Raw genomic sequence first — 19,191 nt, forward strand, 5'->3', positions numbered from 1 at the left:
ATTTTCATATAAACACTGGACTAAATTACTGTGTAATGTTAAAAGGGGTTAAAACATAAAAACAAACACATTTCCCTCAGGCGTTAATAGATGGAGAGTTGATTATTGGCCTGACAATTGCCAAGCTGCTGCTATGACTCCACTTATGAGTCCAAATAAATAATAATAGTGTTGCTCTGTATTTGCTGGGTGTATTGATCGACAGTAGTTGTTGTGCTGCTCTGAAATGCTATAAACATCAACTCAATGGGGTTAAAGGTTAAAGAAGCTGGATGTTAGAAATGTATTAGGTCATAAAATGACCATGAAATGTCATCAGAGATTAACCTGAAACACTGGCCTCACTGATAACACTGGTACAGCCAATATACAAACCAATACATTTTAATTTACAGCCTGTAAAGTCTGTGTAGTCTATTTAGTCTGTTGCACCAGGGTCGTCGGATTACTAGTTATGGGTCAGAGATCCCACAGCACCCCTCTCAAAAATGTCTTAACCAGAGGAGAAGAAAAACAAAGGATTTTTGCTGAGGTTGCTTCCATCAGGTCATACATGAACACCAGGTACGAGCGTAGCATCCTACACCATATTGATTGACATTTAGAGGAACCAATTGCGCCACTGCACCGATGATATAGCATGAGCTAGCGCACTCTGTGTTGTGTAGGACTTCTCGCCACCATCATAAGCTTATATCTGTGGTGTTAACTGAAGAAGAAGTTGAGAGTGATGTTGAGGACGAGGATGATAGAGAGGACATTTCTAGAGTGAGGACTATACAATACGTGATGTTGGGTGAGCTGCTGAGGTGGAAAGAAACCGAAGTTGATGCATCTGAATGGTACATTTGGGTTGGGGGTGGGTTGACTGGATGGTAATTAGTGTACTCTATGTATGCCGTATGCTTACCGTTTTCATGCCCACAATGGACTGCTCAACCTTGGAGACGTAGGTGACGTGGTCTTCGTTGGAGCGCAACTCCCTCAGTTGTATTCTTTCATAGATGCCCACCACCATGTCTCTGGGGATGTCTGCTCCATCGTCCACACCTGAGACAAGAACAGGCTAATTTTAGGCACAGCTATATACACACACATCACCAGAAGGTGCTGTCCATCTGGCAGGATAAGCTGTTTTAACTGTGGAAGTGAGTTTTTTTCCACACAAAATGTTAAAATGCAGACTGATCTGACATGCAAGAGAGTTATTTCTCCATATCTCGGCTTGTCATGAGAGAAGGAAATGTGAGAGGAGGTTAAATCACCAGTGAAACAACCCATCACACCTCGAGGAGACTCTCTGTCTGGAGCACGGTGCTTTTAAAAGGCTGTGGCAGCGTCTAGGCTTAAAGGTCATTAGGCCGAAAGGTTGCCCTCGAGATGCTCTCCATTTTGTCCGCACAGCTGTACCTCGTGGCGTGGCACATTGAGCTTTCAACGAGGCAGGAGGTGTTTGGTGAAAATGAAGTGATGACGACGACAGGGACGCACCCTGGGACCCTGCTGACACATCAGAGCTAATTATGTCATCCGGAGGTATGAAAATAAGGTGGGATAATTAGCATAATAATGGCATGACGCAGCGTTTTGATGGGGATTTGTGTGAGGTGGGAAAGGTTGTTTGACCCTGTGATGGACTGGAGACCCCATGACCCTCATGTGGAGAACAAAGCAGTGGATAATGAATGAATTTCCTTTTGCTTTCCTGTTTTGTCTCGCATTTATTGGCTTTTTATTTTGTAATTTTCTGTTTTGTTATGTATTCGGTGTCAGTTGGTCTCACTCCCTTGTGTTTCTCGGCTTTAGACTTTAGATCGCAAGACTGTTTTCAGGAGTCAAGTGCTTAATTTGTTGTTTTGCCAAAGTGCATTGAAATTGTTGTGTGGGCCTCAAAGTCAAATAATAGAACGATATAAAAAACACAACATCAACGCAACTAATTAAGTGCAATAAGGACAATAATTAAGCATTTGTTTACTATGATTATACATCCTCTCTATGCATAATTAAAACAATAGTGATATAAAGAAAATCCAGTAACTCACAGTGACAGTGCAATTTTCCAAATTTCATTTCTCTGTGAGCTGGCACAGTAGATTAACTTTGCGGAAGCCGCGTTTACATAACGTTAGCTCGGTCGCTGCCAGTCTGTTTTAATTGAGATAATGAATGTGCTGCTGTTCTTCATTACCATTGGTTTCTGCTGTATAATTGCGTTTCACCTCAGCCATTTAGCTTGAGTGAACTATTACATCTGTCAGTGTGCTATAGAGAGCGAGAGAGCATCGGTGAGGAGGAAACAAAGAGGGTAAAGGCAGATGAATGAAGCGACAGATTAATAAGTTTGAATGAGAGAAAGTACAACGCGAGAGAACGAGTTCACTGAGACGGAGAAAACACACTAAACTGAGACAAATAAAGAGTCTGAGATGGAGCGACATATTTTAATCCGCGTTAGATGTCGAAATAGATTTTCCTACTTAATTTAATTGTGTGGAGCAGTCTGGATGAATATATTAAAGCTGCTCTGCATTAACCTCATTGTTCCACAGCTGATTCCACCGAGGCAGAATCAAATCAGCCGTGCTTTCTGTCTCTGTGAACGAGCATCTGTTTGACTGTGGCAGACGAGGATAACAGATGCCTTTTCGCTGTTGTCGCCGTGACCTGTGAATGTGTGAAGCACAACAGGCAGGGACCGATATCATAACCTCATATATTTATCACCTTCATTTGATAGACTTGCAAGTCTGAACCGTGATGGACGCTGACTCACTTCCACAGATTCATCTGTTACCACGACAGGCAAAAGGGAATCTCTTATGCTCTTCCTCATCTAATCATAAACTATAATTATGAGATGTTTCTTTTTTTCTTTTTTAATTCCCATCTGGGGAGATTTATTTTTATCTTTATTTGCAGTTTAAAACATTTACTTGACATGAATAAATAATGGCGTCAGAGCCTCAGGTCTACACCAGAGATTGGTGTTGACTTTTCATATTTGCTGAGTCACTTTCCCCCCATGCGCGTTATTTATAGCTCTACAGCTGACTTACTGACGTTGACACTCAGCTCACGCTACACTTTGGACCTTGTGAGGTGACAACACATGCACAGAGGCTCTGAATAATCTAACCCCCTGATTGAGACGATGACATCAAGAAGCTACTGTCGCTGTTAACATTTGAACCGCTGGAATTCTGTTGCAACTGGGGTTAGGGTAAATTATGGATAGATCTGTAGAGATAAAACGGGTAATAAACATCAAAACCGAAACTCTAACAATTATGAAAATGCAATTAATGAATCTGCAAACCTTCCTATATATATTTGGTCAACCCAAACAAGGTCAAATGCACACAAAAGCTGTGTTCCTTACCTCGCAGGTTGCGTATGAAGTCCTCTAATAACATTTTCCGGTCAGGTTTGATGTTGGGACTGTACATGTCGGTGTTGAGCAGAATGATGGCGAAGGCCAGGATGAAGATGGTGTCCGGGTTGTGAAACTGCTGCACCACGTCGGGGTTGCACATGCAGTAGCGCTGGCTGTTGGGAACACATTCACAAAGAAAATGACAACGGTGAACTTGACCTTCAACCATCAAGACCTAATCAGGATGAGGCCCAAGGCCACATTTAAACAGGTTCTTAAGATATCACATTCACAGGAATGGAATGTATGTTTATGTTCTGTGCTGAGGCTTGAAAACATTGTTTTGGTCACATGTCCATTTCCGTAATACATTAACACATTAGGTAAATACTTAAGAATGTGTTACAATTCAAGTATTCATATACACAGAGCGGTGTGATATGGCCAATAACGTTATCATGATAAAAAAAACAAGCTTCAAATCCATCAATATTGATAGTTATATTGTCAGATAATGCAACATAAAGTTTTTTCTTTAAAACCAGCTAATATATCTAACATAATATGCAAAATCTAAAATAATAACATGTATGCGTGTCTCAAGTTTTTGCCCAAAATGCTAATATTTGATATATATATTTTATATGTTTCTTAGCTGTAATAGATTATAATCACTATTATAGTGTGACATTGTGTTGTCATAACTCACTGCATGTGTCCATTTGGTGATGTGACAAAATTACTGTTATGAATGGGTATAAATATATGCACCATATAACACATTATGAATATGTTCATGAACTGGCATCATAATAACTCATGATCATTTTAACAAAGCACTATAAATGCATTATAATGAAGTATAATTGTGTTCATAATGTATTATAATGCATCATCATATATATAATGGGCTTCTTCATGGTAAGTGTTGCCATTTGAAAACATTTACGAAATAAAATAACACAGGTGGAGGGTAAAGTTGGAAAAGTGACGGATGAATTTAAGCAGTAAAAGATGTTGGTCATGACAGAGAACATAAAGATGGAAGGAAAGGATTTAAAGGGAACAGTAACGGACACAGCGAAACGAGAGATGAGTTAGAATAAGAGGGGCAAGAAAGGAGTAAAGATGGTAAAGTATGACAAATGGAAGACAAGATGCGTGTAATTTGTCATCCTCGGCTACTGCAGGCATCCTTCACTGCACAACATGCTCGCAGACGTCTTGACACTTGCTGAGCACGAGAGTGTCACATCAAAACAAGAGTTATGGCTTTAATTTAGCCCGTGGCTTCATTGAAAGCCGTTAGCTGCCCCTCGGCTATAATGAACCTCACAGCGGTCGCTCTGCTCGAAAAACCGTCTCTCGAAAACATTTGTCCCACCAGACGTGGATCGAGCATCGGGGGCAGTGGAATGGAAGGAGAGCGGCTGAAAAAAAAAAGTTACGGGACATCGCTCTGTGATTTACCGTCATCTTCGTAACGTTTGTTTACGAAATAATAAAGTTCCATCCCTCTTGTTTATTTGCAGATGTTACAAGTGCTGACAAGGTCCACCGAGTCCTTTGCCCGTAATTAAACAGTCTCCAGCATTTATGGGCCCAGTTGCTGGATTTACGCAGGTAGTTACTCTGTCGGAGATGAGAAATAAGATGTTTGAAATCCCTTATGTTGACACTTTTTTCCGCGAAAGAATGCAACAGTGGTGTGAATGTGTGTTTAAAGGAGCCATTAATATATCAGCGCTGTGCTACATCTGTCATCTGCTATTCATCATCAGTATTGGTATTCATTTTTGTATTCTGATTCCTGATAACACAACTTTTCACATTATAACTTCCCAGTTTGTTTTCTTTTCGGTAGCATACCAGCAGTTATTTCCCGGTGAGATTTCTAGTGTTTGCCTACATTTTATGGACTCATAAGTTGTGTCCCAGCCTTAGTTTTCCCCCTAAAGTAACAAACAATTCAACTTTTTAATGTATTTCAATAATGCATACACAGTTCCTGGCTGTATTTAAATAAAGACATGGAGAAATAATTATGCATTATATGGTAATTATAGCACAGCTAAAACAACAAATCCAAGGGTGGGGCTTGGTGCTGTTGCACAGCACTTTATATTCTGTGTCTGTACATGTGTGTGTGTTTAAGAGAGAGAGAGAATTTGGTTTAATGTCAGTGAAGTGCATGGATGCGTTCTGATTAGGTGATGGATAGAAAAAACATGATCTACATCTAATCAGTGTGTATCTCTGTTAGTGTGTGTGTGTACTTTTGTGTGCACATACTGTGAGCTCTGCACTGAAGTGTATATTGTGATCGTTACTTTAATCAGTCGTTTCCACTTTGGGCGCTGCACACTCACTGAGCTGCATGATTGGAATCCAATATCTCAGTGGGACACACACACGCACACGCACACACACACACACACGCACACACACGTATTGGTACGCATGCGGCAGGTTACAAATCTTTACACACACTTTCTTGTACAGCTTAGCAAGGACACTCACAGACATAATGCTAGGCCCTTACCCTAACCAAAACCAAATTCTAATCGTATCAGGAGTCTCTTGGGATGGAACAATATTTAAAATGTCTTCCTGTGTTTTACAAAGACATTTTAAAGATGTCTTTATGTGTTTTACGCATCAGAAATTAATGCGAAATTAAGTTCGATCAGATTGTGAGAGAAACAGGTGAAGTAAGGATGGTTTAATCCCCCAAATCCTACTGCTAAACTACTACAGTATCCCTTCATATTTTGTATAAAAAGAAATTGTTCAATAGCCACATTCCTGTCTGAAATGCAATCCCTACTCCAGGCAGTAGGGGCACTGCTGAGGAGGAACTTTAACACTCACTCACAGGCAGGTCCCCTCTTGGCAGAATTTCAGAAAAAAATCACCAGAGGGTCTGAGGCATAATTTAAGCATGATTAAAGCTCGACCAACAGGGGATCTGAAAAAATGTCCCATGTTGGCATGGAGGTCCCTTGTTGGTGAGTGTGTAACGACGCCGAGGTCCACTGTTGGGAGGCCAAACTGTTTTTTTTTGTTTGTTTGTCCTTTGACAATTCTACATATTGTGCTTGAGTTAGGCATTTATGTACATTTAAGGTTTCTTTTTCCAACAGCCCCTCCACCGATTTTGACCGATCAGTATCAGACAGATGCTGAAACTATCAAAGTATCATATCTGCTCACCCAGGATTTCCATTACTTGTGTGTAAATGGTATCCCTGATGCTGTATTTGTTGTATGAAGATAATCACGGGGCTGCACATAGATGCTTATTCACTTCTTAGTGTATGTAAATGGTACGTAGATAACCAGTAATTACGCTTCTCCGCAAAGCTGCAAATACCCCAATTTACGCTGCTTTCGATGCGATTGTGCTCTTCGTACTCTGAGAGAGATATGAAAATGACTTACAAAAAAAAAAAAAATATCCACAACAAGCTTCTTACTTAATGGATCTGGCAGTGTCGAAAATTGCTGCTTTTTTTTGCCAAACCAATTTTGTCTTTTGTAGAGATGGTGTAACAGTAATTCCCCGAGTATATACACACTCTGGGGGAAGGATGAAGGTGTGAGAAGTGAGTTATGTGACGGTTATTTATAATAACTGTAACATGTGGGGCATAAATTACAAAATGGGACTGCAGGTTGAGTAAATGTGGATACGTAGTTACTGATCCAGAAATGAAAACATGAACTGTGAGTGCATCTGCAGCATTTGGGGGAGCTGGCTCATGTTTACTCATTCATTAGTACACTGACGCAGCAGATACTGGAGCTGCAGGCTGCTTTTCACTCTGCCCTTTGCTCATTTTCACTGCTGCTTCAAATCCTCTAGAAGTATTATTTTCTTTGAAGATTGCTGTGTGTGTGTGTGGGTCAGTGTGTTCTTGTACGGGCATCTTTGTGAGGACCAGAGATAAAAACATCAGGAGTGAGGACATTTTTGGAAAAGTGGTCCTCACATTCTGTCACCCTTTAAAAGTGATCTTGGAGGATTAGGGTTGTAGTCATGTGTACCTGTATTCATATCTCGGTGAGGTCTGCAAAAACCTATCTTTGTGAGGACATTTGACCTTGTGGGGACATTTTGTCTGAACCTATATCTTAAAGGGCATTTCAGGGTTAAGACCAGGATTTAGGGTTATGGTTAGGGTTAGGCACTTAGTTGTGATGGTTAAGGTTAGAGTAAGGGTTTATGGAATGCAAATTTCTATTTTATTGAGGGCCATTTTTTTCCCAATAAACATATTGAGTGAAGACTTAATGGGAAGTTTGTGTCAAGTTAAGGATTACGTTAAGGCATTTTGTTGTCATTAGGGTAAGGGGCTAGATAAATATCTGTCCTTAGTAAGATAGCAGTACACAAATGTGTGTGTGTGCACGCTTTTAGAGATGTATCAAAGCACCAAGGAATAGAGGCAGCGGGCACAGAGAGGCACTGCTTGTTATGCAATGCTAGTTATTTATAAACCATCCTCCCTCTTTCATTTTTTTCTCTACGTATTCCCTTCTTCTACCGCCCATCCCCCCCTTACCTTGTCTGTCTCAGACCCAACCTTATGTCTCAACGTTTTTTTGGAACACTATGGAAAACCTCACCACCGCGTTTCTCGCCCCGTTAAACAACTCAACGCGCGTGACAGGTGGTTGTTACAGCAAACAGTTAGCGCTAACGCACGCATCTTTGTCTCGCTTGTCACAGACTGTGGCCAGAAATGACACGCAGTTTCAGACGAAGCCTTCATTGTACTGTCAGTATTTTAATTGTTAGTCGAGTAGAAAGGAGGAAAGACGAGGGAGTCTGCTGGGGCACACATCTCTACAGAGGTTTGACAAAGACTCATGCATATTTATACTGTATGTGGGTTAACAGTTCAATCTTGGTGACTCATTGGAATCAGTGTATGCATTTGCTGGTTGTTGACCGTTCCTCGTCCTGATCGAGTTTTCTTGTCGCCCCTCTTTCTTTCATGCTTAAAAAAGCTAGCGGTTTCCCATTTTACAATCAATCGCACACATTTACGTCTCTATCGCTCAAAAAAACCTTGATGTAGGCTTCTTAAAGGACGGTAAGACGTGATTGTCCTCGAGCTACTTCTTTGACAAACACCCACTCAGAAATCAATGCACGCAGAGTTACAGCAGAGGAAATTAAACGAGACCAGTAGGACAAATGAGGGCTGCTAGATTATATTATCTTTCTTCTACTCTTACTGCATATTAATGACTCTGAATATGAACGCAATTGCCAATAATAGCCAAATAACAATCGCTCACATGTCCATTTATAACACACTACTATTTAATATCCTTTTAATTGCCAGCTGAATAGTGGAATAAATCCATATCTAAAGATAGGTTTTGGTATTGACTCTGCAGCTGATGTGCTCCCATCAATACAGTAAGATAAATCTCAGACTCTCGCTGCAAATGCCACTCGCGTTTCCAATTACCTGAAGGCCTCGATAAGACGTTCCACCTTCTGGGCTTCTCCCTGGACACGAATGTGGGCCTGAAACTTCCTCAGTGCTTCGTCCAGCTCCATGCCGGAGAAGTCCATCTCGTCCACGACGCAGCTGTGGAGAGAGTTACGGAAGAGGAACAAGGACAATTAAAAGCAGTTTATTAATTGCATGATACTGTGCATGACTCCCTTATGATGGCATGCACTCAAGATAAATCTGCTTACTGCAGGTATGAGTAACACACAGACACCAGGGATTAGACTATCTTCTCTGAGCAACACAGTGGCCCAACACACACACACACACAGAATCCCTCTGGGTTTTAAAATCCTCCCTGTACCTGACAACCTCACTTAATGACTTTAATTGCAGCCCTGGTTCAAATACAAAGTGTGGGGGAGTTTGGAGGTGAAATTAACTTTTGATGTGAGAGGTGACTTTGCAAAAAGTGACTTTTTAGTTTCTTTGCTCTTCCAGGAAGATCTGGTTTTCATGTGGTTTACGCTCCACTGTTACCTTACAGTCGTAAGCACTGAGTTTAAATGAAAGATGGTGCTTATCTGATAGGCATCAATACATGAAGTATTAGATGTAAAGTATTCATCAAGATACACTCTCAGAAATAAGGGTTCCAAAAGGGTTCTTCTACAAGAGCTGAGGTTCTACCTGGAACCATTTGTTTCTGAAAAACCCTTTCCCGGAGAAAGGATTTTTCAAGGGTTCTTGGTGGAACCATCCAAAAGGGTTCCAGGTGGAACCTTTATAAAAAGGTTCTACCTTGATCCAAAAAGGGTTCTCCTATGAGGACAAGCCGAAGAACCATATATGGTTCTACTTAGCACTTTTATTTCTAAGAGTGTACTACTATCACTAGTAAAGGAACCACACTACTGCCCCTGTTATTGCTCCCGTTACCACTAAAGCCACTTCTCTTATCTGTAACATAAATACTTCTGCCTTGATATCTAATAACCTCACTCAAACATGATAACATGTGTGCTAATAACCCCAGATTTCTTGTTTTTATTGCTCAAAGAGTGCACTATATTTTCAGTAAACAAGTCATTGTGGTGCCACATTTCTTAGAGCCCAGATCCATACAATAGCCACAATTTGGCCTAATTGACTTGAGACGTCTTAACTGTTGTTTATTGGCAAAGAAATGAGGAAATAATGAGGCACCAGTAGCTTTGCTGTACGAAGACTGACCACTATATCAAAACACACAGGCTTACACACTGTCCCTATACGTGAATTACGGATGAGTAAATCACCACAAGTGATTTCACATTAGTCAGAAACCTCTCGTCCGCTCAGCCGCGACGACACTTTGCCGAAAGTGCTTTCACGTGCACTCTACGCGCTCCCATGATGCCCCTCTTCAACATCACTACTACACCACGAGTGCTGCTGTGCGACGACTCTTTAGGACAATCGAGAGAGCGTGTGCGTTTATCCCAACGTCTACGAATATAGAGTGTGCTCTGAAGCACGACACTGTACCCGCAATAATGACACGACTGGTTCGCCCAGCAAGAGCATCTGTGTCTTAAACGACGATCACCTGGTGCCAACAGCTTTGTAAAGTGACACGTTCGTGCGTTCGTCCAACCTCTCAGAGACTAAAAGTGTTCTCGGTTTGATAACTCGGAGACAGATTTGCAGCGTTTTCCTCTGGTTCGGTATGCAAACGTAGAGGTAACTGGTGAATACAGTCAGGACTGTGTTACAGGAGATGGAAATAAGCGTAGAGAGGAGGAGGAGGAGGAGGAGGAGGAGGAGGAGGGGAAAGCAGTTTCAAAGCAAATAAACCACAATCAGTGTAATGACCTAGAAAGGAAATTACAGGGTGAACCGTGTGCGCGTGTATAAGTGTGTGTGTGTGTGTGTGTGTGTGCAGGAATGTGCATGTGTTGAGAGTGTCAACACATTTATTTGATGACTAATAGCAGAAGGTGGCATGTGTCCTTGTTCTCCAAACCCCCCTGGGATCAACTGTTATTTCAAAAATAAAAAGGTGAAAATCTTTGAAAGCTACTGTGTTATTTGATGCAAAGGTTATTATTTGATACATAATGTGATGGTCCAGTTTTTGGGCGGTTTTTTGTTTGTTTGGTTGGTTTTTCACACGGTTGGTTTAGTGGTTAGTACTCTGGTTTCCTCCCACAGTCCAAAAAACATGCAGATTTGGGGATTAGGTCAAGTTGGACACTCTAAATTGACCATAGGTGTGAGAGTGGGTGGTTGTGGAGGGAACAGCAGTAGAAAATGGATGTATGGATGTTTTTTTTCTCCTTGTTTCCTCTCCTGCATGTCTGGAGAGTGGCAGAGGCAGGGCTGACCTACTTTCTCAATGAGGTGCAATGAGGCTCACCTGTCTGCAATCCACACACCTGACTCCAATCTACTCCTCACCTACCCCTATATAAACCAGCTCAGACTGCACGCCAGTGCCACAGAGTTTCCGTCCAGTGTGGTAGTTGTAGTTCTCAAGCCCTTCAGAGGGTTTATTCAGTGCCTTTTTACTGCTCTTGCCAGTTTTATGACCTAACTATCACTGGAGTTAGACACTCCAGTGATTTTGTGTGCCTCCTGCTTCTAGTATTCACCTGCAAAAGACATCTTCCAGTGCTTTTGTTGAACTTTCCTTCAGAGTCTCTCGTATTTTTTCACCAACTCACCAATATCTAGTTGATAATGTGTGATATCTGTATGATCATCTGGTCTGTTTAATAAGATGCAAAGTTATGCAGCTGTCCAAACATGAACCAGAGAACAAAACAACCAGGAAATGCACTCGTTTAAATGTCATACACATGCACACATGAGTGTGTGTCACTCTTTCCGCGCTCCAAACAAAGAATACTGGAATTAAGGACAAAACCACAAGACGAGAATCTCTTAATATGTTGTATTCTCCTTGATTTTGATGTCAAGAAATAACCTCAGTGTGGGTTAATTAATAATAGACTGTAGCTCTTTTAAACCCTCATGTAGGATCCAGTGCTGTTTACTCTGAACGGCAGGACTGATCACTATATATAGCGCCTTAGAACAGGCGACGAAGAAGAGATGTTGTGTGCCACTCACTCGAGTACATCTCTGTTGAAGGGCTTCTTGCTGTTGCCGAGGAACTCGCCGATCATCTGCCGACTCAGGCCCTTCCTCTGCAGCAGGAAGTGCGCCACGCCGATGGGCGTGTCTGGGATGAAGCCTCGTGAGATCAGGAACTGAAGACCCTTGTCCGGGTTTCTGCAAAAAAAACAAGACGGATATGAGATTGAATATGAGTTTGTGGTCTTTTACAATTGTGGGCTTCATTTACTGTAATAAAGCTACGGGACATTTGAATACGTGATAAACAGAAAACAACTATGTCTGTAAATCGATAGGTTGGATGCGGGAAAAACCTGCACAGAGAGCCTTCATTTGTATTCATGCCCACGCTGAATTACAACATTTACTAAACAGCTCGACACAGAGCGGAATACAGAGGATCTGTGGTGCAGCTCTGAATCCCTGTTTGTATGCACAGACTTTCAGCTCAAATCTCCATCGTAGGCTTTGTTGGACTGGGTCTAAGACGAGCATGAGGCAAAGTTTGAGGTGGGTCAGTGCTGCACAGAATTCATCTAAAGAGTTAGAGATCTTTATGTTTTGTTACATTTCGATATATTTGAGACAATATCAAAACATCTTGTACGTGAACACATTTCACTGAAAATGATTAGTGTGTTGCACAGCGCCCCTCGTTTTATTCTTAAAGGCGCCATATGTAAGAATGTGGCCAAAAACGGTTACTACACTCAAATTCAAAATACCGAGGTCTTTGAGGTTTCGTTTTCTGACGTAACTGGCAACCCGTGTTTGCTCGGCAGCTGAGACTCTAATGATTGGTAGGTGGCGCCACATGCCAAAACATGATTTGCAGTCTGCAAAAGATTTGTTTGTTATATGAACATTATTCCTGAGTCTCTGTGACATATTAGGAGGATTTTATGGCCAGTTGCTTTAGATTTATTACATAGTGCACCTTTAATAAAACAAATAAAAATATTCTGGACGCCATTTCAGGGCAGTTGTGAGGAGGACTCAAAGACTTCATGTCTCCTTGTCTCCTCCTTTTATTCAAAGAGCCATTGAGATGATTAATAGCAATCAGAACTGACTGTATCTGTCTGCCTAGTGCATTTGCCCTTTTTTCTTTACTTCTTCTATCTCAATTTAATATGATTTCTTGTTATTGCACTGGGTATGAACTTCCTTTCCTGGCAGTAGGTGTGTGTGTGTGCGTGTGTGTTTTTTTTTTTTGTTTTTTTATTGTTGCTGTTCTTGATGTTGTTTTATGTTTTTCCATGTGAACTCTTGCTGCACCGCAGATTTCCCCTCAGGGACGATAACGTTCACCTAACTGGGAGTGATGGTCGATGGTCCTGGAATAGATCGCAAATAATTTGTTTGCGAAAAAAAGGACAAAGCAGAGAATCCATTCCTCCTCCTGCTTTCTTCACGAGTCTGGCAGCTCATTTGTTTCATCAAATAAAAACTTTACAGAACCTCTGTGAATGAGCCGACAATAACAACCACCCTAAGAGTTTGTTTGAATCACATTTTAACTCGGTGATTAACCCTACATCACCATTGCCGGGAGCAAAATTCTTCTAACAATAAAAGGTACACTTTTCCTTGGGTAAAGATGTATTTTTATGCCGATGCCTCCAAAAATATGGTCCCATCCCATTGGTTTCCATGAATCATTTTTAAAAACCACAGCCCTGCCTACCCAGACGATGGCTTTCAGCCCTGCAGAAGTTACTTATTTATGAACAAGGGAGTCATATCATAACTATTTATAACCCCATATATTAGACACAGAGGATAGTTGCTCTGGGGGAGGGAAGCTGCTGCATTACTGCTCTCCCTATACAGTCTTTAAATCACAACCTTTATGTAACACAGTGCCACAGCGAAGAATGGGAGAATAAAGGAGGCTGGAGGGAGAAAAAAAAGAACCAGACAGACGGGACAGATGTGCGGGGGAAAAAAGGGAAGCGTGAGAAAGGACGACGAGCACAGGTCAGAGGTGGACGCTCGCTGAGAACATCTGTTTTGACGGTGTCCGAACACTCTGCTGCTGCAGGTGATGCAAATCTGGCAGAGAATCACCTGTTTGGGAGTTTGTCCAAAAACAGATGGTGATTATTATTCGTGATAATGAGCAGGGGCAGAGGTGTGAAAAGGACGGCGTCTGAAACCAGATTGCATTCTGATGGTTTTTCATGTTCTCATTCTATCATAAAATTTCTCCTTATTATGTCAATTCTTCTTCCTTCTATGTCACCGGTAATGTGACAGATGTGCAGCGTCATCCAGATCTCACACTTGTGTTTTTTATGGTCCTGACAGGAGCTGTGTCAGCACTGCATGTTGCACATTTCACCACATGCACCCGTTTCCCGTTTACATTTACATAACCGGTGAGGCATTGATTCTTAGAGGAAACACACGACTGTGTGGCGTAAATGTAAACGCTTCCAAAACCATGAATCATTAACACCCATGCGTCGCTGTCGCAGCTGCTGCAAAATGTTGCTCTAGTCCATTGGTTCTCAAAGTGCGGCCCGCGGGCCAATGGTGGCCCGCAGAAACATTTCTGGCGGCCCCCGCAATGAATTACAGTTGATAGTTTTAATCCAGGAGCTACTAAGCTTGTTAAATATTTATTGGACATTACTGGATACAGACCAATAAGTGTAAACAGAAACTCTGGGTATTTACCTGGTTTCTTTATGGTGAATTTTAGTGTATTATTGGGTTATAAGCTGGTAATAAGCAGGTAGCTACAGCCCCCAATTACTAGCTATTAACACAGTAAATATATGGTAACAGAAATGTGTTACATGGTATTAACCTGTAATTATAAGGTAAGAACAATGGCCAAAATACTGGGTAATTACCCAGTAAATTATAAAGCGTTATTACATTAACGCTTATAAACTGTAGAACTGCAATCTGGTCATTAAAATGATTACAAATGGGATTTATTTCAGTTTTTTTTTCCCGTTTTTTTCCTTTGGCGGCCCTCAGTCCAATGTTGGGTTCCTAAACTGGCCCTCAGGTATCAAAACTTTGAGAACCCTTGCTCTAGTCCATCAAGTGTGTGCTTTTGCTGAGGAGGCAATCGAGAGGAGAATTTAATGACACGGCTATGGCGTCGCATTCTCGTTTTCTATGTGCAGTTCTCATCGCGTTCTTGTAGTGTTGACAACATCAACGTTAATCACACTATTTTTTAATTGTTGACACCTTTGTTGCAAGGTATCGTTTTACAGCAGAATGTATGTATGCAATCTTTACATTTTTGTGTCAGTTAAAGTGTCAACAAACGTAATGGAAAAAGATGTCTGATGTTTGAGGTTAATCCTTCACCTTGTCTGTGGCGCAGAGCCAGCGTGGCCTGTACTTTTTTTATGACTGACGACATAAAAGAACGGCAGCTATAAAAAGAGCAGGGTTTTTGAGCAGCAACAGGAATAGTGCCTCTCTTCAGAATGTGGATTAACGCACATTAATAGAGTCTACAGTCTGTTCGCCACGAGGAACACGATGCACAGCGTGAACAATCGAGGGCAAATGGAGGAATAAGCAACACCGGGGGGTGACGAAGACGATTTTCCTACAGGGTTTTTTTTTTAAATGAAACTGGTTCTTGATATGATAATTATTTCCATGTCTTACCGTGCCCTTTAAATAACAGGAGCAGATGTGTGGTTATAATGTGAGAGAGATTAGAAATGCTTCCTGTTCACCATCTGGATTTCCGAGTTTGTAATTATAAAGTGGGTCATTTAGCCCTGAGGATGGACTGTTAATATAGAGAAGGTCTGTGGACATGCACAAACAAGCATGCACGTTGTTTATATGAGGTTTTTTTTATAGAGCTGTGTTGTCCTGGCCGCAGGTTTTTCCTCATGAGGATCTCTTGTTGATCTGTTGATTACAGTTTAAATTCAGATTTCTCTCTTCACAGTCACACTGTTGTACAGATAGTACGATTATACACTCTTAGAAATAAAAGTGCTAAGTAGAACCATATAAGGTTCTTCGGCTTGTCCTCATAGGAGAACCCTTTTTGGCTCCAGGTAGAACCTTTTATATATAAACCTTTAGGAGGGTTAAACCAAGAACCCTGTTAAGACCCTTTATTCAGGAAAGGGGTTTTAAAGGGTTCTCTAGATCAAAATGGTTCTAACAGGAACCATTAGTGTTACCAAGAACCCTTTCCCAAAGTAAGGGTTTTTCAGAAGCAAATGGTTTCAGGTAGAACCTCAGCCTTTGTAGAAGAACCCTTTTGGAACCCTTATTTCTAAGGGTGTAGTGCACAAAAAGTGGTAGAAATGCTTACTTAAATATAATAGTTTCAAAGGCTTCAGTGATTTTGTTTTATTTTAGCTGATATACTTAATCAGACTTGTGTGAACTTATTTAACTCTGTTTTTTACTTTTACAGACAGTGGGAAAAACACCATAATGTCACATGTGTTCGTATCTTGTCTTCTTTAGAGTTCTGATCGAGCTCCAGGAGTCAATCCAAGTCATCATTGCTCCCATTTTTGATTATCGGGCGAGACGACCAATGATGGAACCTGGTCTGCCAGGTCTGATACGACTTGAGATTGAGAGTGCATCCAGTCCAGGGAACCTTGAAAGACGTCTAATGTGTGTCTTATCCTAAGTTCTAGTTCTTTATATTGAACACCAGGTCTGGTTATACTTACTTACTGTACAGTACTTCTCAAAACCCAACCCTAACCCCCGTGGTGAGAGGTGGAAACAGGGCATGCAAGCTCAAGAGACAATGAAGACCCATACTGAAAACCATATGGAGAGGGTGCGTCGGAACCTTCTATCCCCTAGGCAAACAATGGCCTATGTTCAGAAAGAAATACAAAGGCCTAACTAACTAACTAGGTCTGGTTATAAGAATAATGTGAGTAATTAAACTTAAACGTTGGCTGAAGATTAGAAGCTCTCTTTGTGGGATATAAGCAGTGTCCAGTGTCCCTGGATCACAGTCTCTCCTCACATCGCCGAGTCATCGTCATTCCAGGCACACACTCCAGGTGGAAACTTTATCAAGTGGTCACTTTCTCTCTCTCTCTCTCTCTCTTTCACTCCCTCTTCTCTGCTAACTTTATGCTTGAACACACGCACACAAAGTTTCTAACTTCTTCACTTTAATTTACTTTGCTCCTCTTCCTCTTCTTCCTCCTCTTCCTGCAAAGACAGCACATAGACCACCTGCTGCAACACACTAACACACACTCAAGTATTACATTACCTCACCGCTCGTGTGTGTGTGTGTGTGTGTGTGTGTGTGTGTGTGTGTGTGTGTGTGTGTGTGTGTGTGTGTGTGTGTGTGTGTGTGTGTGTGTGTGTGTGTGTGTGTGTGCGTGTATGAGTGAATCTTTTTTGTCCGCATGATCAAGCAATATCCAAGTTTTAGCCCAAAGCAAACATCCCTGTTTAAGATGCAAAGGATATAACAGAGCAGGTATTAGAGGGAGGATATGAACTGGTGGAACTAATAAGCCTCAAGCGTGACTGCCCTCTCCCTCTCCACTTTTTTATTTTTTATTTTTTTTTATTCGTTCTCCCTTTCCTTGTAGCAATTTATTAAAAGTCAGCTTATCTTTCAGGGTGTTTGATCGGGCAAATGAGAAGAGGTGATCGCAGATATAGACAGGAAAGAGAATCGAACCTGTCGGTATATGGTTTTTTTTGTTTGTTTTTTTAAAGTAGCAGAAAACCATAATCAAACACGGAGTGTGTCAATTAAATTCAAGCAAATTTATAAATCATTTTTCTTTCATCCAATTTTATTTTGAAGCCTCTCAGACTGACACTATCAAATCATTTGCCAAAAGTAATTAAATGAAGAAGCTACATGACGGATGCAGTCGATGTACGAGTTGAGCGCCAAACTTAAATTATTTTAGCTGCAACCTTTCCAAACGTGTTTTAAATATCAAAGACAATGTACAAAATATACTTTAATGACAGTACACACATAATATAACTGCCACATCTGAGGTCCTAATTTTGCTTTTATTTTGTAAATCTTGCCATTTTCACTTTTATTTTGGCACTTCCTGTTGCTGCCTTAACTTCATTTTACGATGGACACGTGCTACTATTTTTGTGTTGAAACATGGTGACATCGTAATATTTTCACCTCAAGGTTGTAGGTTATTTACTGCCTGCTTGTGATTGATGTTTTTACGGGTAAAGATACTGCAGCTGTATCCTTTGGGGAGAAATGTTCACAACGTTACATCCTCTGGTTTTATTTCACCTTGTTCTTATTTCAATGTCTCTCTGTGTGTGTTTGTGAGTGTGTGATGGTTCTGGAACAGGAGGTCCCAGTATAAAGGTGCTTGCAGAGTTCTTAGTTGGAAGGTCCAACTGGTAGATTGGTCAGATTTCAAACTTGGAAAGATAACACTGCCATTTCTGTCTTATTTGTTGCATTGAGTCAGCCGTGGAGCACTGCTACAGTGTCGTATCACTAACAACGGCGAAACCCCAGGGATGTTTTTTTCCTGACTTCCTCAATTAGGTGCTGTAAACTCACAGTTCCCAACTTTCACTGTAAGTGGAAAACACCGTAACAGTACAGGCTGCTGAGATGAACTTCCCTTAAGCACTGTGAATGAGCAACTTGTTCCATTTCCAGTGTCTTGCTCCGGCACTGAGTCAGACTTAATCTGCTTTATTGTGCACATTCATAGAGCTGCAGAGCTTCTCACTCCAAGTAAAACACATCACGTGTGTTTATGAGCTCCAGTTTGACGCAACCTATATTTTCTTTCCCTTGAACATAGAGCCGGAGCTTCCATATAAGTTGTTGATGTGAAAAGGACAAAGGGGGAAAAAAAATAATCCTTGTTGGATTGAAATGTTAACATATTTTTCATCCCATTTCCCCAGGTGCCAGTTCACCCAGCGCTGAAGGAACTTTTAATTACATTCACAACTCACAGCAGAATCACTAATGAGAATTTTAGGCCTTGTGGATCATTGCCATTCTTCACGTATTTCACCTAATTGTTACCCAACTAGCGTTGGAGCCCAGCTAGTAATATATCTGAGTGAGTCAAGCTCATTTATTTGAATATTTGAAGAATTTATGCCCTTTTGGGTTTGCTCTAGGGGAGCATATGGTAAATCTTGCAATTCAATAATACCTTCCAAGTTCGCTGGTGGCTGTGTAGCAGCCAGAATAATTGTTGCAAATATCTCTCAACAAAAACATGGCAT

At 41.2% G+C, this 19,191-nt stretch overlaps 1 protein-coding gene across 1 annotated transcript in view; it reads right to left on the reverse strand.

Moving 5' to 3' along the window:
• Nucleotides 1–19,191, reverse strand: part of iqsec3a (IQ motif and Sec7 domain ArfGEF 3a) — a gene marked incomplete at both ends in the record, with an annotated part of 88,237 nt that overhangs the window by 10,826 nt on the left and 58,220 nt on the right. Inside the window, 4 exons of the mRNA XM_083906915.1 lie at nucleotides 911–1,050; nucleotides 3,383–3,549; nucleotides 8,860–8,982; nucleotides 11,962–12,123. Of these exons, the coding sequence (XP_083763041.1) occupies nucleotides 911–1,050; nucleotides 3,383–3,549; nucleotides 8,860–8,982; nucleotides 11,962–12,123 (592 nt within the window). The remainder of the gene's footprint in view (nucleotides 1–910; nucleotides 1,051–3,382; nucleotides 3,550–8,859; nucleotides 8,983–11,961; nucleotides 12,124–19,191) is intronic.

Source organism: Microchirus variegatus (genome assembly GCF_963457635.1).
Source record: "Microchirus variegatus genome assembly, chromosome: 20".
Taxonomy (NCBI): Eukaryota; Metazoa; Chordata; class Actinopteri; order Pleuronectiformes; family Soleidae; genus Microchirus; species Microchirus variegatus.